This window comes from Apus apus, chromosome 1 (genome assembly GCF_020740795.1).
Source record: "Apus apus isolate bApuApu2 chromosome 1, bApuApu2.pri.cur, whole genome shotgun sequence".
Classification (NCBI taxonomy): Eukaryota; Metazoa; Chordata; class Aves; order Apodiformes; family Apodidae; genus Apus; species Apus apus.
In genome coordinates, this window is record NC_067282.1 from 146,150,326 (window position 1) to 146,176,285 (window position 25,960).

Genomic DNA, 25,960 nt, shown 5'->3' on the forward strand with positions numbered 1-25,960 from the left:
ATTTATTTTTAAAAGGTATTTTGTTTTGGAAAGTGAATATGGCAAAAGCTAAAATAGTTTTATGTTGGGTATTTTTTCTGCAATTTATTTTAAGGCAGTATGGGTTTGTATCTAGAAGTTTGTAACTTCTTTAAAATTACTTGGTTGCCAAAGTAAATCCTTATAAGCCTAAAATTACTGCTATTGTGATTCTGGAATTTTTACCAAGCTTAGGCTAAGAGAGGTGAGACTAAGAGAGAGCTTGCACTTTCCCATGCACTTTCCTGTGTTGCGTTGTGTTCTTTGATTGCTTTTATTACTTTAGTGTAACTGCGTGCATTTTGAAGGGAGGAGGAAAAAGAAATCTAGCTGGCACTTGAAGTTTGGGCTTTTAAATCTCACTACATTTATTTCAAGTTTTATACTCTCCTTCAAATAAACTTCATTTTTCAGCTGTTTTTGTGCTATGGGATGCTATGTAAGTATGTCAACAGTATTGTCACACTAGGACTTTGTCTTTGTATTCCTAATTAAGTATTTAAGTATTGTCCCCAAATGAGTGACAGATGTGTTTATTTGGTTGTGGCAGGGACATCTTTAGTACTTCCATTGTTTTAATCTCTAAATATTGCCTACTTGGCATTCTTTTCCTACTTGGAGAAAATAGGCTTGCATACTACTTCCAGACTTGTTTGGTATATTAATAGAAAGATCTCTCATCTGTGATGATTTGAAATTCAGTAATAAGGTCTGATACTAAAAGGCAAGTGTGAGTTTCTTTCTTCTATGTGTAATAACACATCTTTTTCCTATTGTTTAGCAGTCTTTTTTAGAAAGACAAAATAGTGTAGAGATGAAATAACAGAATATTTTCAGTTACCACGTCCTGAAAATGACCAAGTTACGTATTTGGTAAACAACTGCATATAACTGAAACATATACCCCTTATATTTATTTATAGACATTTTACTATCTACTAAAGTGAGTTGAGTGGTCGTTAATTTTTTTTCCTTTGGATCAGTTTGTTGAACAGACTTGGCATGATGGTTTAGATTTGGTGAGAGAAACAATGGCAGTCCATGGTCAGACAGTTGGAGGAAGGAGGGCAAGAGCCCTGAACCTACATTTTTCTGCACAGTGACAGCAAAAAAAAAAAAAAGTCAGACTGTTCCGATCAGACTGTTGAAAACTAAGAAGCCTTTGAGCCTGAACTTTTGCATTCCGAGAAGAAAGTCAAGAGACTTTAAAAAATCTTAGCTCAATTTTGAGCTCTAGATCAATACCTAATTGTAAAACAATACCTGTCTGGCAATATCTGTTGAAGAAGTAGTAGACATTCCTCTGGTGGCCTGTCACTTTTCCGCATCTGCTAGATGAAGCTTATAGGTACAAAATGCCATGCTGATGTTGACAGAAGTGGAAGCTGCTGTAGGAAGCTTCATAAGAAGTACAATTACATCTATAAAAAGAGTCTCATTGTTTCCCACATGCTACTGAAAAAGGTGAAAAATGAGCTTATGGAATTGAAGTGATGGGGAGAAGGAACAGAAGATTAAATCCAAGAGGATGATGTCCTGTGCATGATCCAGCTTCTCAACAATTAACCATTTTTTTCCATGTTGAGGGTGATCCATCTGTTTTCTGCAGTATACAGAAAATCTCAGAAATTTCCTAGTAGAAATACCTTGCTGACAGTTGATAATCTGGTCTGTTAGTCTTTTCAGCTGTGACAATTAAATTGGGAAAATGGCCATCCAAACTTTACTTCTGTCTTCACTTTTATAGTGCTGTGTGTGTAATAATTCCCTTTTATACTTGGAGTTGTATGTAATGTCCCAGTATAAACACTAGTTGTTTTAATGACATAAAATAGCTTTTCAAGTAGTCATGTCCCTTTAAGGACACTGAAAATAAGGCCTTGAATGAATAGTACTTTTGATATTTTTCTTAAACCAAGATTCTTTCATACCAAGAGAGGCAGTTAAACAATCTCTAAAATGTTGTGGTTTTGCTTGATAACATCAGAAGTAGGGAAGAGAAGAGCTAGACTTGATTGAGAACAAGCAGGTATAAGATTTGGAAGGTGCAGCAGCCTTCGTGGTGATTGACATGGATCCAGTACTTTTTAACAATATCATGCTGCTCTAGGAAAGAACAGGTACCAGATTTCTTTAGTGGCTTACTCTATACAGCTGTGCAGGATAATGCTTCATGTAAAATATTTTTTACTTTTGCAAACTTCTTGTACAAGGCATTCCAGCATAATGGTGAAATCATTGTTGAATCTGTCATACCAGATTAACCTGGTCTGGTGGGAGGTGTCCCTCTCCATGGCAGGGGGGTTGGAACTGGATGATCTTTAAGGTCCCTTCCAACCCAAACCATTCTGTGATTCTGTGAAGTAAAATTGGGCTGTTCAGGCCTTCCACCTTCATGAACAGAATTAAAGATGTATTACTGCATAGTCTCCTAGAGTTTTTTTTAATTATTATTCTATTTTATTTTTATTTTGTAATATTGTAAACTTTTCATAGTTCCTGAGGGTTAATGTACAGCCTTCCTCCAGGAGATCAGCAATTCAGAAACTAGGTAATATATCCTTAAGACATTTCATCCCAAATGGATGGTGAGGTGAAGGGTAATAATGATATTTCATTCAGGAAAACATCCGTGGATTGGGAGTGTTACTGTGTTTGAGTATGTTAATGCTTTCCAGGCTTTCTGCTACCTCTTGGTGACCTTGCTTTGATGCTTGAGGTCTGAAGTTGCACTTACCACAGTGATTGATTGCTTGCTAGTAGCTAGAATGATTAATGTCAGATTCATCTGTGTACATTGGAGAAAGGGACTCGGGAAACTGACTTTAATGGCGCTCTGTGTGATTGATACACTCTGTGGCATCCTTGGCAATACTTGTTCTTGCAGGTGCTTGCACCTCATTTGTGCTTTGCGTCAGTCGGGTATCTGCTATTAGATTTACTTCCAGTATCTCCCAGTTAATATTTTGCCTCTCCGGTCAGTTTTGAGTTTAGAGTGTAGATAGATAGAAAATCTTTTCTTTCTTTACTGAATGGCTATTCCAGCTATTCTGATACCATTCCAGTGTCACCTGCTCTCTCTGTACACAAAGCTCTGTGTGCCTTCATGAAAGGTTATGGAGTTAAACACACCAGAGAAAGTATTTAGTACTTAACAGATTTTCTGCTTTATTTTAAGGCTATAACATTCTGTAAGATGCAATAAAATTCATGCTCTTAAACAGAATATGACAATTGTCAATGCTTGAATGATTTTTACTATATTTTAATGTATAGTTCTTATAGTTAGTCAGTAAGTCAACCTGATTGGTGTGATGATGAATGTATCAGATTAACACCAATTAAAGGAAAAGGTAGTAAGTGAAGTTTTCCCATGGAGCACTGTGTTTCATTGAATAATTGTGCAAACTTGATCAAGATACATTCCAAAATAAATACCTTTAGCTGTTGAAAGATCAGAAATATAGCTAAAACAATAGGATTCTTAAGGATGTATAAAAGAACAGCCTGCTTTTTTGTGCTTTTAGAGTGTATATTTTAAAACAATTTTCCTAGAATACATTGCATTATGAGTCACTCATCTGTTCTGTAAAAAGGAAGAGAACAGAAGCAGAAGGAAATTGGACATGGATGCTTCTGCCTTTCTTTTGTTTATATGTCAGCTGAATTTTCATGTGATAACAATTCCTGTAGTTGTGGTCTTAAAGCAGATACTAAACATTGCAAGAATTGTGATGAGCTGTGTCAGCTAAATTTTCTATTTAGATTTTAAAATAGTATGTGCATTAAAAAGCTATATAATTTCTAAATTTCATGTGGTATGTAGTGAATGGAAAAGGAGAAGAAACAGCTGGATCTGTTTACAGAGCATTCGGAATGGTGTACTTCTCATTGATAGTTACGTGGGAAATGCTCTTCAATTTCATATTTGATTTGCTTCTTGGTACCTTTGAATGCTATACTGTTTAGTTTATTGTTTCGGCAGCATGTACTTACGCTACTGGAGTGTGTCAGCAGTTCTGGCTCTGGCCTGCTAGACTTGGTGTAGCTGGATCTTTTCAAAGCTTCAGTATTAAAGCTGTCATTATGCTTTTGATATGAAATGACTTACCTGAATTGAGTACTGTTCAAGTTCTTATGAGAATGCATTGAATATAAATACCTATCTTCAGTGTAGGTGTTCAATGATGTAGTCTTGCTCTTCTGTATTATAAAATGATCAGTCATTTAAGTGTCAATTAATGTTTCAGAGAAAGAACTTCACTTGGATTCGTATTTCCGTCAGCTATTAGGGATTACTTTTTTTTTAAGAACTTTGCGCAAAAGCACTTACTTTCCAATCTCTAGTGTTTCAACTTCCAAGAAAAGGTACCTAATTTTGCATTTAAAGAAAAGGTACCTAATTTTGCATTTAAAATTGTGTTATTTAGATATACAGTAGTGTACATGCTTTGTCATGTCTGCTATAAAACTCTTCAACTTCAATCCCACTTTGACTGTTTTATCTGGGAAAAAATGTGCATTGGGAAAACATTACATCTCTGAAGGGCTGTTTGAAATACTTGTTGCTATTTTAAAAGAAAACCACTTCTACAAAGTTATTTGTTTGGTCACTTGTGTAATGTTAATAGTTAGTACTACTAGTGTAAAGATTTCAGGAAGAAAAAGCATTCTTAATTGGTTTGTCTTGGGGGTAGGAGTGGGTTTTTTGTGCTTTTTGTAGGAAAAAAAAAGAATCCATGTTATTTTCTATAAATAGACTTAAGATTATTTTTGAAATAATAACTTTGATAAAGAAAATTTCTTGAATGATTTTGCATAAACAGTTCCCTGTAATTAGGATCACAGCTTTTTGGGGAATTTAGGGGTAATGGTATGCTTCGTGGACTCATTTTTAAATAAATTTGATTCTTGCTTCCTTTTTATGATTTTTTTTTTTTGATTTTGAGTGACATTCTCTAGTCAGTGATAAATCATTACTCAGAATTTGTGGCAAACCAGTAGTAGAGATAATTTGGTTATCTCATTATGATTTTGCAGACTAAGCATGTTCTGGTAAAAAACTTAATTATTTTTTGCTTGAAAAATAAATTTTGCACATATTCTTACTAACATTTTTAAAATATTATTCCAGCTGCGTAGGAGTAGAGGAGCACCATGCTGTTGATATTGACCTATACCATTGCCCCAACTGTGCAATTCTCCGTGGACCTTCTCTAAGTAAGTATTGGTTATTCAGATTTTATTTTACACTTCCAGAGTGTTTTCTCTCTATGTACAATTGAAAGAGACTGTTCAGGAGAACATTCAAGATGTGCTTGATTATTTGGAAAGTACTAGTTCTACATGACTAACTGTGAGCTGATAAAAAAAGCCCCACAAAACAAACAAACCGCCCATAAAGGTTACTTGATCTGAAGATGCACATAGAATAAAACATAAGGCACTGTTATAGACTGGGGAAATCAAAGTACACAGAGCTAGAAGAAAACAATCTGGACTTCACAGAGTTGAGAGAAAGAAGCTCAGGGAATAATTTTTTAAAAAAATAATAAATCTAAAAGATGGCTTAAAGTGATAAAGCATCACTTTCTGATTTAATAATTTATCTTGATTTCAGTAAGGCATTTGACACTGTCTCCCACAGCATCCTTGTAGATAAGTTGATCAGGTATGGGTTTGGTGATCAGGTAGTGAGGTGGATTAGGAACTGGTTGATGGGAAGGAGTCAGAGAGTTGTAGTCAATGGGGCAGAGTCTGGTTGGAGGTGTGTGACTAGTGGAGTCCCTCAGGGGTCGGTACTGGGACCGGTGTTGTTCAACATCTTCATCAACGACCTGGATGAGGGTATAGAATGTACCCTCAGCAAGTTTGCTGATGACACTAAGCTGGGAGGAGTGGCTGACACACCAGAAGGCTGTGCTGCCATTCAGAGAGACTTAGACAGGCTGGAGAGTTGGGCGGGGAGAAACATGATTAAATTCAACAAGGGGAAGTGTAGAGTTTTGCATTTGGGGAAGAACAACACGATGTCCCAGTATAGGTTGGGGGCTGACCTGCTGGAGAGTAGTGTAGGTGAAAGAGACCTGGGGGTCCTGGTAGACAGGAGGATGACCATGAGCCAGCAATGTGCCCTTGTGGCCAAGAAGGCCAATGGCATCCTGGGGTGCATTAGAAGGGGTGTGGTTAGTCGGTCAAGAGAGGTTCTCCTCCCCCTCTATTCTGCATTGGAGAGGCCGCATCTGGAGTATTGTGTCCAGTTCTGGGCCCCTCAGTTCGGGAAGGACAGGGAAGTGCTTGAAAGACTCCAGCGCAGAGCCACAAAGATGATGAAGGGAGTGGAACATCTCCCTTATGAGGAAAGGTTGAGGGAGCTGGGTCTCTTTAGCTTGGAGAAAAGGAGGCTGACGGGTGACCTCATCAATGTTTACAAATATGTAAGGGGTGAGTGTCAGGGAGATGGAGTTAGGCTCTTCTCAGTGATGACCAGTGATAGGACAAGGGGTAATGGGTGTAAATTGGAGCATAGGAGGTTCAAGGTGAATATCCGAAAAAATTTTTTTACTGTGAGAGTGACAGAGCACTGGAACAGGCTGCCCAGGGAGGTTGTGGAGTCTCCTTCACTGGAGACATTCAAAACCCACCTGGATGCGTTCCTGTGTGATGTGGTCTAGGTGACCCTGCTCTGGCAGGGGGGTTGGACTAGATGATCTTTCGAGGTCCCTTCCAACCCCTAGGATTCTATGATTCTATGAATTAAATGCTGCATGATACATATCATGTTTAATATGTGAGTTCAGGTTTAACTACTTTTAGTTTAGGGGCTAAAAGGTAAGATAAATGCTGCTTTACATGCTTGCAGTTTTTAGAATTCCAGTTGTCTTTTTCAGTTAAAAATCAGCATGTGTCTCCTGTAAATCAGAATACAGCCTTTTCTTTCCCCACCTTTCTGCCTGTTTTTTTCTGTGGAATAGAGGGACTATGAGGAGGAGTGTAAGGGGGATTGTATCAGACTATCAAAATAATAAAGTATAATTTTGAAACTTAACCATGATGCTGGTGAATAAACTTTCTTGTAATGCAGAGGCTGCTAGCTCTGATGTAAGCTCTATCTCACCTGCAGCAATTCAACAGTGAGATAGGAGTGATTTTTGTGTCGGAAGTCTTTTCCAAAATACAAGAGTCTGTGGTAAAAATTATCCTTATTTCTTCATATTGCCTCAAGTAAGTAGATAATCTAGTAGATAATTTTAGTAGAAGCTTCAGATACATCACTTATCAACCCAGGCAGAGAAGTTATACTGAAATATATCTTCACTTGGAATTTTATTACTTATTCTCAGTTAAGCAGTCAGAATCACATCTGTGCTAGTTTGTGGTTTGGGCTCTACTTAACTCTAGTGTTTAGAGAAACTGGTAATGTCTTAGGACTTCAAGTGTTGCAGGAATGCTCCAGAGTGATTCAATCACGTGAAAGTATGTGTAAGTTAAAAAAAAAAAAGTGTTTTGTTTTGTTTTTTACAGCTTTGTGTTCTAAAATCCATTTGTCTAAAGGAGTTTTGAAACACAAAAATTCAGCTGATTGATTTAAAAGGGCCAGTATATATGTGTTTCAGGAGGCAACTGTGTGTATAATTCCATCTAATCAAATGATGTAGTGCATAAAATTTATTAAAAGTATACAAGAAACACATACTTCATACTACCAAATGGATGGTTACTTTCAGTATCCTACAAAATTAATTATGTAAAAGTTTCAATACTGAAAAGAAAGCTACTGCATAGTTTAGATGTAAAGATCAAATTAACCAGTCAGTTTCTTCTTGTCTTTAAAACAAAAGTAAATCCTTGGTTTGGGGAAATAACAATTGTACAAGACCTTTAACATGCAGCTGTGTGTGTAAAATGCTAAATAATTAATCCTAAAATCGTGTGTCATTAAAAAACAAAAGAGCAATAAAAAAAATTCCTAATATACTATGGAATTTTCTTAGCTTACTTGGTTTAGAGTCTTCATATTATATTTTACTATGTTGAAAGTTTTCACAGTGATCCTTAAGTCTGAAAATGCTCTATGTGTACAAATGCTGGGAAGTCACTTCAGTCACCAGACTCTAGAATCCAGGGCTTTACTGCATGAGGTATAGTAAATATTAACAGGCTTGTGGTTGTCAGGACATCACTTTCTTAATCTGGTTTTACTTTCTGAAATTCTGTTGATACCCTCCCACCTGATTTTTTGGCTGTGGTAGTAATGCCAGTGTTAGGTCTGAGCTGACGATATGTGATGGTGTACCACGCCTTAGAAGGGTTACTCTGTGGTTTACTGTATGCTCCTTAAAATTGTTCATTTTTCTATGCTAACAGTTCTCTAGTGTTTTTGGACACTGGGAACCACCTAGAGGACCACTTCTGAGAATTGGGGCCTTATTGTACAGATCTTCGCCTCTTGATGGTCCTTGTTTGAATAGCTTTGTGCTTACTTTTAATGAAAACTTTTGACACACTACTTTCCTTTTCTTAAATCCCTTGCAACTGTCTAGTGTACTTCTAGTGTGTGTATTTTTAGCATTGTCACGGTGGGTTGTGCCTCAGTTTTCACAAACAGCAAGGGTGAACACAGCTTCCGTCCACTAGTTTAGAGTGATTGGGAGGGGAAGGTGTTACATGTGCATTACAACTTATGTAGGTTTGTTTGTTTGTTTTAATTTGAGCGTGAATATCCATTACATTCATTTTTTTAATTTTTTTTTTTGTTTTTGCAACTGTTACTGTAATGTCTTAAGGGGTTATAAAAGCTTTGGAATTCAAAGACATGTAATCAGAATCATGGAGTGCTCTGGGTTGGAAGGGACCTTGAAGGTCATCTAGATCCAACCCCCCTGCATTGGCAGGGACACCTCCCACTAGATTGCTCGGAGTCCCATACAACTTGCCCTTGAACACTTCCAGGGGTGGTTCTTCCACAGCTTCTCTGAGCAACCTGTTCCAGTGTCTTACCACCCTCATCGTGAAGAATTTCTTCCTAATGTCTAATCTAAGCAGAAAAAGTTTTCTGTACTGTTTTCTGTTCTTCAATGTTATTTTACTTAGGGAATTGGGGGGTTGGACTAGATGATCTTTCGAGGTCCCTTCCAACCCCTAGGATTCTATGAATGATGATGTACATTGCCAAATACCAAGTAAAAGAATTACTTTAATTTCTGATTTTGAAGTGTTAAAAGGGCAGATTTTTAGAAGTTGGTTCTGTGCTATAAAATCTCTTAAGTAACTGGATCGTCTTACAGTTTTAATGAGCTGTTTTAACAGCAGAGAATTAATGAGAAACTACACTGCTGCAAATTAGTATTAGCCACTAATTTATTGTATTATTATTTATGACTGAGAAAATAGCTTTGAAAACTTAATAAACCTAGCTTCATTATTTATGAAATTTTACTGTATTTGGATAGTTGGCTCATTAAGCGGGTTCTTCAGCACTAGTTTTCAGGTTAGCAAATAGCTATAAATGTCAGTTTATTCTCTTAAATGTCTTCTAAGGGGTACATTTTGTCAAGTCTGTAAGAAACAGTATATCAATAGGTATAATTACCTTTTATGTGTAATGACTATAAGATGTCAGTTATTACCCTCTTAAATCCTCAGCTTCCTGTTAGTGTTAGCAGTATTCTCAGTATTGCTAGCAATTTTTTAAAATTTGGATGCATCATGACTTTAGCAAACTTAAAAATATGAGCTGTTCCATTAAGTTCAAATCTGCATTAATATAGTTGTTTAGTTGGGTGTCATAGTGGCATTGCAGGCTGTTTTGCATATGCTTGCAAAACACCATTTGTTTTGACAAGTAACAGTATCTTTTCCCTCTTCTATATTTCCTTAGCATATTTAACTAAATTTCTGTTTAGTATTAGTGGTTAAGTTATAGATCTGATCTTAGAAAATCTTACTGGGGTGGTCTTCCAGTAACAACTATTTTATGTCGTGGAACAGAGTTTGGCTTTTTTAGGAAGAACTGAAAGCCTAAAAATTACTATACCTGTAGTTTGTTAGTATCATAAATTACATGCTGGAAAATCAACAGAAAAGTAGCAAGTTCAGCACTGTTGGAAATTCCTTCCCAAGTGATGAGATAGTGGTCCTTTTTGCGGAGGCATTTGCTGGGAATTTAGTAGAGCTTCTCAACCTGTTTACTGTTTGAGGACAAGAGATACAAGCGTATTTGTATAGAAAGAAAGTGTTCCAAAGTGCATTTTGATAGCAAACCAGAGAGATGATACAACTGAGGGCTTCCTTTCAAATAGTAAGCTTGTGTTCTTTATAGATGAAGATACAAAATGAGTGGTTGATGAAGATGAATTAATTAAATAGCCATTATGAAATAATTTGTTGCGAAATAATGAAAATCTGAAGACAATCAGTAAATCCACCATGATGTCTTAAGTCACTTTGCTTCACTTAAGGTCAGAAAATTCAAATGACGAGGCTGCATACAGCTTATGTTGTTGTAAAATACAACCTTTCAAGAATATAAAGGGCTTAGAAGAAGGCTACTTCTCACTGAGGCCTTTAGTGACAAAAGAAGGGATACTGGTTTTAACATGAAAGAGAGTAGATTTAGTTGACCAGAGAAGCTCTGGATGCCCCCTCCCTGGGGAAGTATTCAATGCCAAATTGGATGGGACTTTGAGCAACCAGGTCTAGTGAAAGATGTGTCTGACCATGGCAGGGGCATCAGACTAGGTGATCTTAAAAGGTCCCTTCCAACCCAAACCATTCTACAAAAACATTTTTTTTTCTCATTTGTATATCTGTCACTTGTCTTATGGAGAGCAACACAACAGTTTTAATGAGAATGTCTAGTTTTTAATTTTCCTTGGCCCTTTAGATATAGGGAACTGTTAGTTGATATTAAACTGAAATCAGTTTCAGATTCCCAAAATTGTAGTAGGCCATTAATTTATTTTTTGTTCTTTATTTATATGCTGTAACAGTGCATTAAATCTTGAGACAACTCAGACGTTTTGGGGTGCAGTGCTTGCATTGTGTGTATTGTAGTTGCATAATAAAGATCACACCTGACTAAAACAGTTCACACCCAAAATTGTTATGGAGACATAAACAGTGGATTAAATAAAGGTGGTTTGGTTTCAAACAGCATATGGCAGTGATTAGTAGTAATATTATAAGCCTGGATATGGGTATGTTCGTATGATGATGAGGTCCTGTTAATTCCATGCTCATACATAAAATGTATGAGCAAAGTCAATGGATTTTGAAGAAGTATGATTCTTCTGTTTATTTAAAAAAAAGAAAGGCTGAGCTTTAGGAAACTAAAGCTTTATTTCTATTTGTTGCTGACTTTTAGATTTAGATTGCTTTCAGGCTGCTGCTGTTTGTATGCTGCACTGGATTTGGATTCGTAAATTGCGTATAATGTGCAGTGAGGTTCTCACACAGAAGAAGCTATAGAAGTATAAAAGATTACTGTCAGGTGTCCTAAAGATTTCATTTATTGCAGATAGGTAAAGTGTCACCTGCATAAAGAATAAGGTTTGTTAATGATAGTGATGTGATTGAAGTATGTCTGGTTTACTAATGGGAAGACTGCTAATCTGAGCCAGATGATTTAACTAATGAAAAGTTTAATCTTTCTGAAACTTGCAGTGAAGAAGAGAAGGAACTGGCACAGACATGACTACACAGAGGTGGATGATGGTTCCAAACCAGTGCAGGCTGGAACACGGACCTTCGTTAAACAGCTGCGGGCTCGCTCTTTCCCAAGGTATAGAATCTTGCTTACACATTCCGGTGAAAAAAAAAGAGAAATGTTATTGGTTGAGTGTGTCTTAGGGGAGGCAACTAACATTTTTCTGCTTCACAGAAGGAAGGTTGAGAATAACTTCCTTCTGCAGAATTCACCCCCCAATCCCTGTTTCAAATATTTTCCTTTTCATGGAGTAGCTTTCTCTGTACAGTACTGCACTGGGATATGTTGTCTGTTGGGACTGGTACGGGGTGGTGGTGGTTTTGAGTTTTTGGGGTTTTGTGTGATAGCTTTTGTTGGGAAGGGGTGGAAGTAGCATGAGTGTGGTGTGGGTTTTTTTGTTTGTTTGTTTGTTTTTGTTTTCTTTCTTTTTTGTGCCTGAACGGTCAGAATATTGTCGGTCTATTGCTCTAGTCCAACAGTACTCCTCAGTTTTATTCCAAAAAACATAGAACATTTATATGAGCTGGTAGTCCATCACTCTCACATGCTTTAGAGAAAAGTGGAGGAACATGGTTGTGATTTCATCCTGAGCTGTCTGGTTGGATGTCTCACTGAAACATAATGATTTAAAATTCTTTAAAGGAGTTATTGTTGTTACCAAAATGTACTTCAGTGCCTTCCCTGAGAATTCCTTTTCTCTTTCCTCTTAAATTTCTGTGTTCAGTCATATAGAAAGACTGTGAGTTCCGAGGTTATGTGTGACAGTAAACATTTCCTTGTTGGTCTAGGTAATTTACTTTTTCTTTTAGTTAGTTGCTTAATATAATAGGACTGGATGTGATTCTTTTGAATTTAAATGTAGCCATTCCCATCTGTCTTCTCCCAGATGGTGACTTTATTTATTTTTCCCAGTAGTGCTTGCAGGATGCTTTTCTGCTAATATTCCATTATTTCTTTCCACCAGTGCTGATGAAGTGATTTTGAAAATGCATGGAAGCCAGCTGACACACAGATACTTGGAGAAACATGGGTTTGATGTTCCCATTATGGTTTCTAAATTAGATGGTTTGGGACTCAGACTTCCTCCACCGACTTTCTCTGTTTTAGATGTGGAACGCTATGTAGGTAAGAGTCACTCTGGAGTACTTAAAAATAATCCTGTCTGTAAATTAAAATAAATGTTTGCATAATATTAAGAGGTTCCATGGTGCTAAATACATATTCTAAATTGAAGATTAGCAGAGTAAAATTAAAGCTATGGGGTTTGTGATGTGGGTTTTTTTTTAATTTTGTTTTGGTTTTGTTTTTTTCTCTCTTGGGTGTTTGTGTGTGTGTGGTAGGTCTGTGATAGGAGAACAGCCTTACTTTTCAGCTTTCCAACATGTTAATTTTGGTGCAAAGCGAAACATGGAATGCTGGGTTTTTTTGTACCTTGGCTTACTTTGGCAGGAGAGCTAGAGCTTTCCCAGGACCATTTTTTTCTTATCAGATCTCTTGGCAGTCTGTAATTGTTTCAGCCTCATGTAAAGGTGCAGTATAGAGGAACACAGAGTGAGCCAATTGCAGCATGGCATTTTCTTTAGCATACAGTGCTGTTGAAAAGTCTGTATGTGGTCTTGGCTGTGTTCTTGTGATAACCTAGTATAATGAGGTGCCCTGAAAGTAGGTTTTCTCTCTATCAATATTTTACAATGGCAGCAGAACAAAGGAAATAGGTCATATATGGAGTGTTGTTACCATTATGATGATTATAAACAGCAATGTGTTCTGTTTTAAAGTGTAGCTATCGTTTTAATACTTCTGAATCTTTTCTTTTGGATTACTGACTCTTCAGATTCAGAGAGGACCTTGATCTTCTCATTCTCATACTTGTGTTTTGACCTGCCGAATTCTCCAGTTTAGGGAAAAAATTGAAATGCAACAGATTGACCTTTCTACTGTTGTAATTTAAAATAAGAAAACTGAATAAATACTATTCCAACTGGAATTTATCAAGTTTATATTAAGTTACAGTCTTAAAGTAATTACGTTTATAATGTACATATAGGTACATTCCAGCATTCAAGATTAATTGTCAAATTTGACCATAGTGTAACTAAATGAACATAAACCACTTGCTGTCACAATGCTGTCATTAGTTCCTTTCTTTGGGCTGAACATTGCTTGTTGTCTTATTCTGCAGATGTATCACTTTAAAATACATTATATGTAAACCAGTCCTTGTCTTCAGGAAAGAATGCACACTCATGACAATTATTGAACAAAATTACTGTGTGCATAAAAGCTACACGTGTATATAAGGAGGGTGGGGGTAGGCTTGTAGAATGTTTGTGAAATGTTTTTAATGTTCAAAGCTTATGGCACATGGTTAATGCAGTTTTCTAAGAATTATGAGCTACATGCAGTAGGATTTATTGTTTGTAAATAATTCCTAGTGGCCCTTGTGTTAAATATTAGAGGGCTATGGTGATTAATAGGAAGAATGAGGAATAGATCTGCCATGATAACTTTCTCTATGCTAGTCTTTCCAATTGCAGCCACAAACTCAATATTTTTTTTTTTTAAAAAAAAAACAAACCTGTTGCAGTCATTCTATACCACTCTTTCTTTTTGGTTAACCACAGGAAAGAGGATTTATTTTTAGTGTTTTCGGTTCTGTCCTTAGCTGATTACAGCAATTAAAGTTAGACCTAATAAAAAGCTGGTTGATACTGAGCTGTGTCTGTTCCAAGAGAATACTGATAGTAGTGGAGTTTATGTGCAGAAACTTTTTGATCAAGACTGGGAAAAAACCTGGAATTTCTCTTAACTGGCTGTGTTTATCTGTGATAGGTTTAAGAAAGTCATCCTATTTTTCACAGGTGGTGACAAAGTGATAGATGTAATAGATGTAGCAAGACAAGCAGACAGTAAAATGAAGCTCCATAATTATATTAAATATTTCACAAATCCTGACCGACCAAAAGTACTGAATGTGATCAGCCTGGAATTCTCGGACACAAAGTGAGTATTGACTTCAGTTCCTTGAACGTCGGAAGTGGTTTTCAATAAGTTGAAGAGTATGTGTGGGAATATAATGGCTGTAGTGAGAAAGATAAGAGGCAGTGTATTTTATGTAGACAGCTACTGTGAAGTAATGCAAGCATAAAACATTTTAATTAATTAATAAGTAATAACTTTGTAGGAAACAAAAATTTAAAGCTGTCACTTAAAAAGAAGTGTGCTTACTCTTGATTATATTTATACTTCTTTTATTGTTTGTTTGTTTATTTTAAAAGGATGTCTGAATTAGTGGAAGTACCAGATATTGCCAGAAAGCTTTCATGGGTGGAAAATTATTGGCCAGATGATTCTGTCTTCCCTAAGCCTTTTGTTCAGAAGTATTGCTTGATGGGTGTCCAGGACAGCTATACTGATTTTCATATCGATTTTGGAGGAACGTCAGTTTGGTACCATGTTCTCTGGGTATGAAGACTTCTTAATTTATGACTGTTTGAAACAGAATTTATTCAGTGTGCAGCTTTCTGTCATGACGTGATCATCTGTATGACATTTTGTGCTTAAAAAGCCAGGGGAGGAGCTTGAAAGTGAGTTACTGATGGTTGATGTTGTATTTTGGTGCTTATATTTTAGCATGTTGTTGGTGACTTCTGTTGGTTGGTGACTTTAATTGGTTAACTGATCAATTTAGTAAACTGGTAGGTGATACATGGTGAGGTTTTAGTATGAAAAATGAATTGAATGAAAATCATTGACATACACAACTTTTTGTTCCTCTCACAAATTTTGACCATTTATACATCATAGAATAGGCGAAGTGGTTTCATCTGATTTTTTCTCACTTGGCATGTGTACATATACGTAAATTGTTTATAAAAGCTGGCTTCAGTGACAGTTCTGGTTGGTTTGTTTGCTTCTTTTACATTACAAGACATCAACTGGTCAGTGTACTATTGACTAAACTTCTGGTGGATTACAGTTGTGAAACAGTGTAACTGGAAAGCCTCAGTGTCTAGTAGTGGAAATACAGAATACTTAGCATTTAGATCAATCTGTTACTTTATTAGGAATGAGTCAGAGGCTGTAGTATGTCTCCAGGAGGCCATTAATTTATTTATTAATTATTTTTTTGTTTGTTTGTTTAATAGGGTGAAAAGATATTCTATTTGATCAAGCCCACTGATGAAAATTTAGCTCTGTATGAGTCTTGGAGTTCATCTGTCACCCAGAGTGAAGTATATTTTGGGGACAAGGTTGACAAATGTTACAAATGTGTTGTGAAACAAGGACATACTTTATTTGTTCCAACAGGTCAGATTTTATCCTTTTTACTAGGACTTTGCATATTTAATCACATGGAATTGTGTTACCAACATTTGGTTTCTCCTAAAATTTTGGAAAAGCAAGAAAATTTTAAAATTTAGAACTTTAAATTTTCAGAACAAGTATCTAGCTTGTTAGGTTAACTGATGGCAATAACAGTTACCAGGAAAGGGTGTTTGTAATGACAAAGCATAATTTGTATATCAAGGAAATCGTTCCAATTCATCAAGCACACATCATTCACTGTTTGATAGGTATCCAGACTGAATTCTTAATTTTATAGTACAATTTTGTTTTACAGCTTTTGAATATTGTTAAATGTGCAGGCAAAATTATTATAAGAACATCACATAAACTTCTTATGCTGTAGGCTAGAGGATTAGAAATAAAAGTTGGGTGGTGGTTTTTTGTTTTGTTTTCTGACAGCAGGAAATCTAAACTGTGATGGAGCCTGTGGAGACTTTCTGAATCAAAATGAAAATGTCCCTAAATAAAATTGAAGAGAATATAATTGAATTCATGTGTTAATTCCTTTTGCTAAATATAAAAGGATATTTGTGTATACAGTTTATGAAACTGTGGAATTCATACATTCATTTCAGCAACTTCCTGTCAAAATTATGCAGAGACATGGTCTTTTCTGATTTTCTTTGTCAACATTTGCTATAGCAGTCACCTGATACATTACAAGACATTTTTAAGAAAGGAGAAACATGAAGACAATTAAACTTACTTATGTGTTTAAGAAAGCACTGAAAAATCCCCAAAAAAACCCCACCCCACTCCCACCCCCAGGTTCCCAAATACCATGAACTTGTAAGTCTTTAATAAATCAAACCATATTTTACTAATAAAGTGAGTGCCAGTTAATTTCTTGTATTTTAACTTATCCGGCCCATCCATTAAAATACTTATTTTATTATTAAACATTTGTACTAGGTACTGTTCCCTTTTTGGGGGGATGGAGCTTTAAATACACAGAGAAGAAAAATGGTGCACAATTCTACTTCTGGAATATGCCTTGAAGTTTATGTTCAGTACCTTATTCTGTCGTTGACTTCTTAGACTATTACATTTTTCTCATAGCTGAGTTCTCTGCCTGCGATGTTTAGTGTTTGGTGTTACAGTTTGTGGCTTGTGCAGAATAAATACTAAATGGTAAGGAGCTGTATATGCACTTAACATTCCTGAACACCCAGAGCTTTTTAAAACCATATATTTTTGGCAAGAGATGACATCAGTTTTCCATTTATCTGAGTGTAAGGTCATACAGCTATGAACAAAGCATGCAGATTTATAGAATGAAGAACATTATTGGGACCCACAGATCTTTAAAAATAGTTAAAGCTTCTCAAGAAATCAGCTGCATCTGAGCGATGGGGGCGAAAAGTATCATAAAATGGTAATTTCTAATGTATATGTGTATTTATGTGTGTATACACATAAAATGGTACTTTTTAATGTAAATGTGTGTATACACATGTGTATACACGTAAGTACATATTAACATACATATGATGAAGTTTAGTGTAAGAACCAATAAATTTAACTAGATTACAGGAGAGGTGCCTAAAAAATGGGAAGTTCTGTAGGACTAATTAAAGGCTTTAAAAAACCCCTGATCTCTACTGAAAACCTCTTTTGCTCTTGATGCTAGTGAATGTTATAATTATTTTATGATTTCTGAAATACGTTCAGAGTGGAGTTCAGATTTAAAATTAATCTTGCGTGTAGATGAATAGCACCTATAGGGAGGCTCCTGAGAGTTATTTAAATATTATTCAAGGTACTCTGTGTGGTCTACACCAGATTTTCTTGCTTCATTACATAGAACTTGATAAAAAATAAAGCATAAAAGTAGCAAGTAGGAAGGTAAAAAAAATGAAATATTTTAGTTCTTACATGTATGCCATAAAAATCCTTGGCATTGATGCAACAGTGAGGAGGTTTTTCTGTCAGTTTTGTCAGTGTCGGAGGAGATATTTGTTTAAAGACATGAAATACACATATTTCTTGGAGGGTCAGAGGTATTCATCTATTGTGATGATGACAAGAGGGGAAAAAATTGAAGCTATATTAACAAACACAAATTTCAGCTGGAAATATAAGGCCATCTTAATTGCACTGCAATTTTCAAATAACAGAAGCAAAACTGTGTTACATTAATTAAAAAAACCCCGTATGTTGTGTGTGCCATTGTATTCTGCATTCTCTCATACACTATTCTGTCCCTTCCTCCCTTCCCAGGCTACATAGTAGGTATGTTGCTTTATCAGCATCGTTGCTAGGTTTCAGGTCTTTTTATGTGTGGTACCACAACAACCAGAACTTGTTCTTAACTGAATTAGGGCATGATTTAATGGTAGAGCAGGTTGCAATATATATTTGCTTGTGATTTGGTGTGATCTTGCCTCAAGTTGGGGAACTTCCTGTGTTAGTACGTCTTGCCTACACTCAGTCAAGCCATGAAGTAATCTGCAGATGTGTTGCAACTCATCTTTTGTCAAAAGATCACTTATTTGCATGCAAAATCAGAAAAAAAACCTTGAAAGAAGAATTTCTATTTGTAGCTTATTTCTGTTAAAGGTGCACTGTATAATATTTAAAGGCAACTGGTTTTAATTAGGAGCTAATATCCTAAGTTCTTTTGTGTACTTACCTAAAATTATCCACTTTTAATCACCTAGATTGATAGCATAATTCTGAACATGCTTTACCATGTTGAATAGTGGAGTTCACAAGGACAATAAAACAATTATGTGACAAATTTACATAGTCAGAGTGCCTAGACGAGATTTTAAACTGATCATAGTTTCATTGGATTAGGATGACTTTATTTAGAGTAATTAATGGAACTGCTTCTGACTTCCTGTTTAGGACACTCCAGTATTGCTAAATGACTTTTTTTGTTTTGTGCAAACAGCTCAATTACTGCAAGCAACATGTAAATATTGAAAGTAATATAATTTGTTTTATTTTTATTACTTTATCTTTTGTTTAATATGTTTTTCCTCTCCTGACCTTCTTATTTTTGTAGTTTGGAGGGGAAACTTCTGGGAATTTGTACTTGAAAAACCACTGGTGGTCTTGCATTCCCTGCCCTCTCTAACCTCCCCTTCTCCCACCCTCCAGCCCCCCTCAAAAAAAAAATCTTAATCTTAACTTCTTCAGAAAATGACAATTCCACTAGGTTTCTGAAACACTGTGACTTGCATATTGTTAAAATTTAGATAACTTGTTCCCAGCACAGAATATAAGTTTTTTGGCTTTTTTGCTTCCAGGTACAGCATTTTTACTTATATATGTATTTAAAAACAGTCTTAGAATAATCTATATATATGTATTAAGTTTCAGAGTCTTGTCATTTCAGGCTGGATTCATGCTGTACTCACATCTCAGGATTGTATGGCTTTTGGTGGAAACTTTTTGCACAACCTCAATATTGGCATGCAGCTCAGGTTAGTCTCGGCTCTTCCTACACCTTTTCCTCAGTAAGCAGGATATTCTTTTAAGAAATATTTTTCTTCATGCTCTTAACCAGGATCAAATTGATACAGGCTCTCAAAGAGAGAATAGTGGCATTTTCAGTTAGATTGCGTCAAGCACATACTCTTATTTCAGTTCTTCAATGTTTGTTGCAAAAGCAAAGTATGGGGTATGCACGAATTTAAGTGAAAAAAGGAAAAAAAAAAACCAAAAAAAAAGATTACTGTGGAGATTAATGTGAGTAAAATAAAACCAAGCAATCCCAGGTGTGTGACACTGAGTTGAAACGAGCCGTCCTCAAGTCAGCATTTCTCTGAGGGCAGCTGTATTTAGTTTTTGACCAAGATGTAGAGCTGTCTTCTAAACATATTGTTTTTATTTATTACAGTGGAATCCTGATAAAATTCCATCTGTTAAAAGATCACACATTGGGTTTGTATCCTAGTTTTATGAAGTCCAACTTTATTCTTAGAAGTGCCGCAGTCAAACTTGCTAAGGTCAGAGCCTGGATGAGACCATAGTTCAGTTTTGTCTGTGGTCTTGTTGGGATTTAACTATGTGATACTTGACTTCTTTTATTTATCATGGCCATGGTTATTTTATTTTATTTTGAACATTGTCAATTTAAATGACTGCATAATTGAATAATTAATTTGATTGTTAAAATAATCACATTTGTGATGTTTATTTATTCAGGTGTTACGAAATGGAGAAGAGGCTAAAAACCCCAGATCTTTTCAAATTTCCTTTCTTTGAAGCCATCTGTTGGTTTGTGGCCAAAAACTTACTGGAAACATTGAAAGGTAATCTTGTTTTAAGCGATTTTCATGTATCTGCCTCCCCACCCCACCAACCCCATCACATGGATAATGGGGAAAATTATTCTGCTGTTGTGTGACAAGAGAAAACTTTTTAAGCTGGAAAACCAGAGTTGAATTCCTGTGGTTTTTTTGTTGTTGTTGTTTTTTTTTTTTTTTTAAGTCACATTATTTTTCAGCTAGATTTTAGTCAGTGTTGCACTGTGACAGTTCTAGATCCAGCAGTTCTTGGGTTTAGTAAATTATCTTTGTAATAAAACGCTTTGTTGATGAGAGGTTTCTAGGGTAATTTGCACTGTGCAGAAATCTTAATGCACTTGGTGATGTATGTAACTGACACAGCATGTTGCTGAAACCTTTGAACTGTTTTATTCCTGTTTTTCATCCAACGCTGATGAGATGTCTAGTCAATTAAAATGTTCTAGACCATCAAAACTGAGTAGCTGAGATCCTGGCACAGTGCTATATTATATTAGCAGCCAAGTAAGATTAGTTTGCCATATTCAGAAAAGACCTTGTTAGGGAAGATAGGAAAGTTATTTGAATGGCATAAATTTTTCAATCAGGCTTCTTTCATATGTTGTGATCTATGAGTACCCTTTGGTAGTCCTTCTCTCTTTTGTTCAGCAAATGATTCTGAACGATCCCACCAACATCTGTGGGTTTCTTCTTTGTGGCTTCATAGCTGGATGCAGAAGTTTTCTTGCATTTCTATGTTTTACTTTCACCTTTTCAGTCAAACTACCTGTTGTCTTCTGCTCCTTCTTGTGAAGGGAAAGGTGTCTGTGAAGGCTTTTTTAGGAAAGATGCATCAGTTCTATGAGCTGTGTTAAGTTACTTATGTCAGTGCTTATCAGTAGACAACTCAATAGCCTCGTGTTCTTGATGCTTGCCGTTCCTTTCCAAACTTCCTCATCTTGTCCTGTCATTCCTGAATCTGTACATGTGTATAATTGAGCTTGAGAGAAAAAGAGACTTTTTATGCAGGATTTGTCTTTTACTCCCTACTCCCTTTGATTTTGGGAGCAAAAAATGATATAAACTGTGTGAAGGAGAACAGTGATAATTGGAAAGGTGACAGAAAATGTTTGGGCAGTAGAAGTCTACTAGTGTGAACCATGTGCTATATGTTCAGGAATAAGCAGTAAGAATTCTAATTTAGAGATACATCCCACATCCTCTGGTCCCCTTTGTCAAAAGTATTTCTGAAGGAAATACAAGTAATTTTTTTTTCCAAATATGTTTTCTCTAGTTCTGTATTTTAGATCTGTTTTGTTGCAATTGACCTTTCCTATGTCGTAAACTATCCCTAATTCACTGAAGAATAAGTAAAAAAGAAAAAGATTCTGCATAGAACCACTTTAGGGTTAGGTTGGATTTTTTTTTTGTTAGAGTATGTACACAAATTCAGGATGTCATGTTTCATTTGCTTGCACAATTTTGCCTTTTTTGTGCTGTTGCATAATGGCAGCTTTATTGGCTGAAGGGTAGGTATCATCCTATTGTTTTGGCTGTTGATGTGCTTCTAAATTTGTGTATGTATTCTTTTCAGAACTGAGGGAAGATGGTTTCCAGCCTCCAAGCTATTTAGTGCAAGGAGTGAAGGCTTTACTTACTGCTTTAAAATTATGGATGAAAAAAGAAGTAAGTACAAGTTATTTGGTTTGCTGTTTTGGTGTGCTCTGTTTTGATTTAGAAGTAAGTGAGGGACTGTGCCATTTTAAAAGTTTAAGATTATTTTAGTCTGTTAATGAGTACTGAAAGACTATGGAGTTTGTACTACTGATCTGGAGAAGAATCATTGTGACAAATTTATATTCCATGGTTCTAATAGTCTTAGACCAATTAACAAGCTCTTGTAGCTGATAGAAGTAGAATCTTGCTTCACCTCAGGATGGGATAAGAATACTAAGGATAAGTAGATAAGGTGGGGCTTTTTTATAATGAACCTGTACATATATTTGATTCATTCTAGTGTGAGGCAGTGGAGGGATGGAATGCCATGATACTTAGTGTTTTCTATTAATGTCAATGCTTTGGAGAGCACAGTTCAGGTACCATCTGTATTGCCAAAGAGTTTGTTTACATTCACATGATGTATTAACTTCAGTTGAATAGTGTCCCTGCTGAACACTGGTTGACTTTTGTAAAATCATTGTGTTGTCTATGCTGGCTTTGCGGGTTCTATGCTCTCCAAGAAAGCTTATTTGATCTGGCCAAACTCCTTGTGTTTTTTTTGTTGGTTTTTTTTTTCGTGTGTGCCTGAGCTAATAAGCCTTTTTGGAACCTGGGCTTCTGGGAAGTGCTGTTCTCTGACAGGCAGTTTGGTTCTGACTGAACTTACTGATTGTAGTTTGGTGGTCATGCTGACTTGAACTGACTTGTTGAGATCTGTTAGGTATTTCTGCTCACAAGTTCTTCTTTTAAGAGAATGTAGTATGCCATAGGTATGAAATTTGCACAGTGCTGCATCCAGCCTATGTGGAACTAAAGGTGCAAATGCAGAGGTGGTTAGTCTGTGTGTAATCAGGTGGAGTCCTGTCTGTGTAGCATTGCCAATTCCAGGTGAACCTTTCATGGCCCTCTGTAACACTTCTGAGTTGGTTCTCCAGTGTCTTTTAGTCTGTGCCATTCAGGATCAAAGCTAGCTAGTAAGCAGTGTAGCAGTATTTATAAGATGTTTTGCTTAAGTTGTTAGACCATGTAAGAATCCAAGATATCTGTACATCCATGGCATGGATAATAAGCCAGCCAAGTAATCAGGCGACTGATAACTGAGGTCAAACATAGCCTGTATAACCCCTTATTTTAATTTGAAATTGGATTGGAATTCCTCTTTTCTAGATTGTTGTCACATAGGATTGTAGCATTTGTGTACTGTCTGGGAGCTCATTAAGTAGTTTGATTAATACTTCATCTAGAATGTGGTATGTTTCCTACTTTTCTGAGGAAAAACAATTCATTACACATGGTGCATTCTGAGTGCTTATTAATGAGAGCCATGAGTATTCAGAAACCACTGGCTGAACAGACAATTTGATTGTGAGGAAACTGCACATCACCAGTGATCTAGTCACAATATCATCTATCCAGCTATCATGTTTAGTACCTTGCAGTCCTCTTTTCTAGCTACTGTTTTATAAGTGAGCCAATCTTTTTTTTGCATTCAGCCATGTGCGTGATAGGATTGTAATTGTATGCAGCTAAAGACAGGAGGAGCATTGCATGTTGCTATGTCATCTGCTTAGGCTGGGGATTTCAGACAGATTCTGAAAAAGAAATGACAAATGAATATTCCACAAATGAGAAGCCTACTCAAGAGGTTTCAGATTCATATCATGGAGTATGTCTTTTCAAGACCTATGTGAATTATCTTAGTGAATTACTTTAAACTATTTGCTGGCAAATTTCACATTTGTCTTTAGCAGATCAACAGAATCTTCATTTCTGCAATATTTAAAAGCTACCAAAGCTCACATGATGCTCTGTTCACAGAATAGAGACTGAATGCTACTAAAATTATTTGAGTTTTCCAATCTTGATTTGAATTCAGTTTGTGCAAAGCTTTTATCAGTATAGGTATCCTTTGATTACTTTGGTACATATCATCAGTCTTCAAGTCAATTGATATACACAATAAAGGTGATGGCCTATCCAGTCATCTGAGCTCTTGGATTTTAGCTCTTGCTTCCTTCCAGTTTGCATAAGCAACAGGTCTCAGATTCAATTTTTCAGATGTTTGATTTTGTATACCAGTAAGATTATTTTGGGCATCTCTTCTGTGTTTTTTGAAAAAATATTAATTGCTGTTGTAAAACAAAAAAAAAAATCAGTTTTTTGTAAGGACGGAGGAATGTGAGGTTTGCTGTTTTTATCTTGATTTGTGTGTGGTTTTAAGTATTGATATAATTCATTGTGATGCTAGTTTCCAAAGATGGGTGGATTCATTTGCCTATCAGGACTAATTTTTATGTGTATATCTTGATTTAAGACAAGTTTCTGCTTTCTCTCTGTATTTCTAACATCTACAAAACCATTTCTTGAAGATCTTGAATGAGTCATAGCTTTTTACCATTATTTGGTTTACCAATTACAATTTACATCTGGCATACTTTGGATATTTTGTTGCGACTGTTCTCCCTAGTACAAGAGAATTCCTGAGTTCCAAGGGCTGCTTGTTCCTTTTCCAAGAGGCAGTGTGCTCTGAGATACAAGAGATGACTTAAAACCAAGTCATTTACTAATGCTAATAAATTTTCAGGCACGGTGTCTGTAGGTATTCATATTTCCTTCCCATCCTTTCCTTCTATCAGACTGTTACTTTGTATATATATGAATTTGTTTGCATATTTAAGTTACTTGGATGGATATTATTTTTTAATGTATTTTTAAAATTAATTACTCTGCCACAGCTTAATTGAGAAAGCTTTGGTGTAAATAGATAACATTTATAGTGGCAAACAAGTGAGATTGCCAGTGGAACTTTCTTTGCTGAAAGAGTTACTATAAATCATACTGGTAAAATAATGTGCTTCTGATATAAACTATGTTTGCGTTAGAAAGGAATTTCCATGTTTTTAAATTGAGAAACCTTGAAGTCAGTGTTCTGTAAGATTGCAACGGTCACTTCCTCCTAAGTCTTTATGGACAGGAATGCTCTTGGGAGAGTGAATGAAGTCTCTTAAGTAGAAAGGACTGAATGATTCTAATATGACCAGTAACTTGCTGGGAAAATGACAAGAGTTTAGTGACAGAGATGCTGTGTTCCCAAGTGTGAATGTGTAGAGGTGATTCATTCAAAGAATGAACAATGGTAAATAATAGCAGCTGACTTAGTCTTTCCTTTGGAATTAATGGCACTGAAATGAATGATTTTGTCATGGTTGTACATCCATATTGGGTTTTTTTTGGAGTGGAGAGAGCACTCATTTTTGACTAAGAGGAAGCCAAGTTCCATGAAATGCACATGAAGTATCAAATTGCTTCTAGCACTGGATTTGCTGCTGAATCTCATTTTGAAATGTGGGTAGCAGACAGCTTTTTGTGGGATATTTTTTATTTAAATAGTCAATTAAGGGGATACCAGAATTCATGTCAGTCATGGTGGTCTATATGTGAGTGCTGTATCTTCTGTTTAATTTTAGCTAAAAGTATTTTGAGGCGTATTTAAACTGTACATACTATTTTTTTACTAGATCTAAATGTAGAGTGTTTGGATTTAATCAGATTGTGTATATATAAATATATATAGGAAATCTACCTCTCATACTGTTTTAGAGGATTAAAGATGATAAACTGTTACGGTGTCATAATTTTTTTTTGTAGAGAATGGTTTTTATAATGGCTTTTTCCAACCTGCTAGATTCTAAACAAACTAAGAAAGTGATTTTTTTAAAGTGAAATTTGAGGCAGATGTCAAAAAATCTGCATGTTGGTTACTGATTATTATTCTTGATTTGCTCCTTAGATTAAATTTTTTGCCATAGTGAAATTCCTTTAGTCTTGAGATGTTTTGCTGACCATGATAAAGGATAAAAAAAGAAGCTGATTACTGTACTGAGTGGGGAGAAAAATCAAATGGCTGTCAGAATGGCTTTGTATTACCCCT

General features: G+C 35.8%; 1 protein-coding gene across 3 annotated transcripts in view; it reads left to right on the plus strand.

The window, feature by feature from the left end:
• KDM7A (lysine demethylase 7A) overlaps nt 1-25,960 on the plus strand; it is a 65,300-nt gene that overhangs the window by 19,502 nt on the left and 19,838 nt on the right. For all 3 annotated transcript variants that reach the window (XM_051621204.1, XM_051621213.1, XM_051621222.1), the window contains exons 2-10: nt 5,153-5,238; nt 11,683-11,800; nt 12,690-12,850; nt 14,587-14,728; nt 15,004-15,190; nt 15,874-16,036; nt 19,419-19,506; nt 20,231-20,337; nt 21,905-21,996. In XM_051621204.1, the coding sequence (XP_051477164.1) occupies nt 5,153-5,238; nt 11,683-11,800; nt 12,690-12,850; nt 14,587-14,728; nt 15,004-15,190; nt 15,874-16,036; nt 19,419-19,506; nt 20,231-20,337; nt 21,905-21,996 (1,144 nt within the window). The remainder of the gene's footprint in view (nt 1-5,152; nt 5,239-11,682; nt 11,801-12,689; nt 12,851-14,586; nt 14,729-15,003; nt 15,191-15,873; nt 16,037-19,418; nt 19,507-20,230; nt 20,338-21,904; nt 21,997-25,960) is intronic.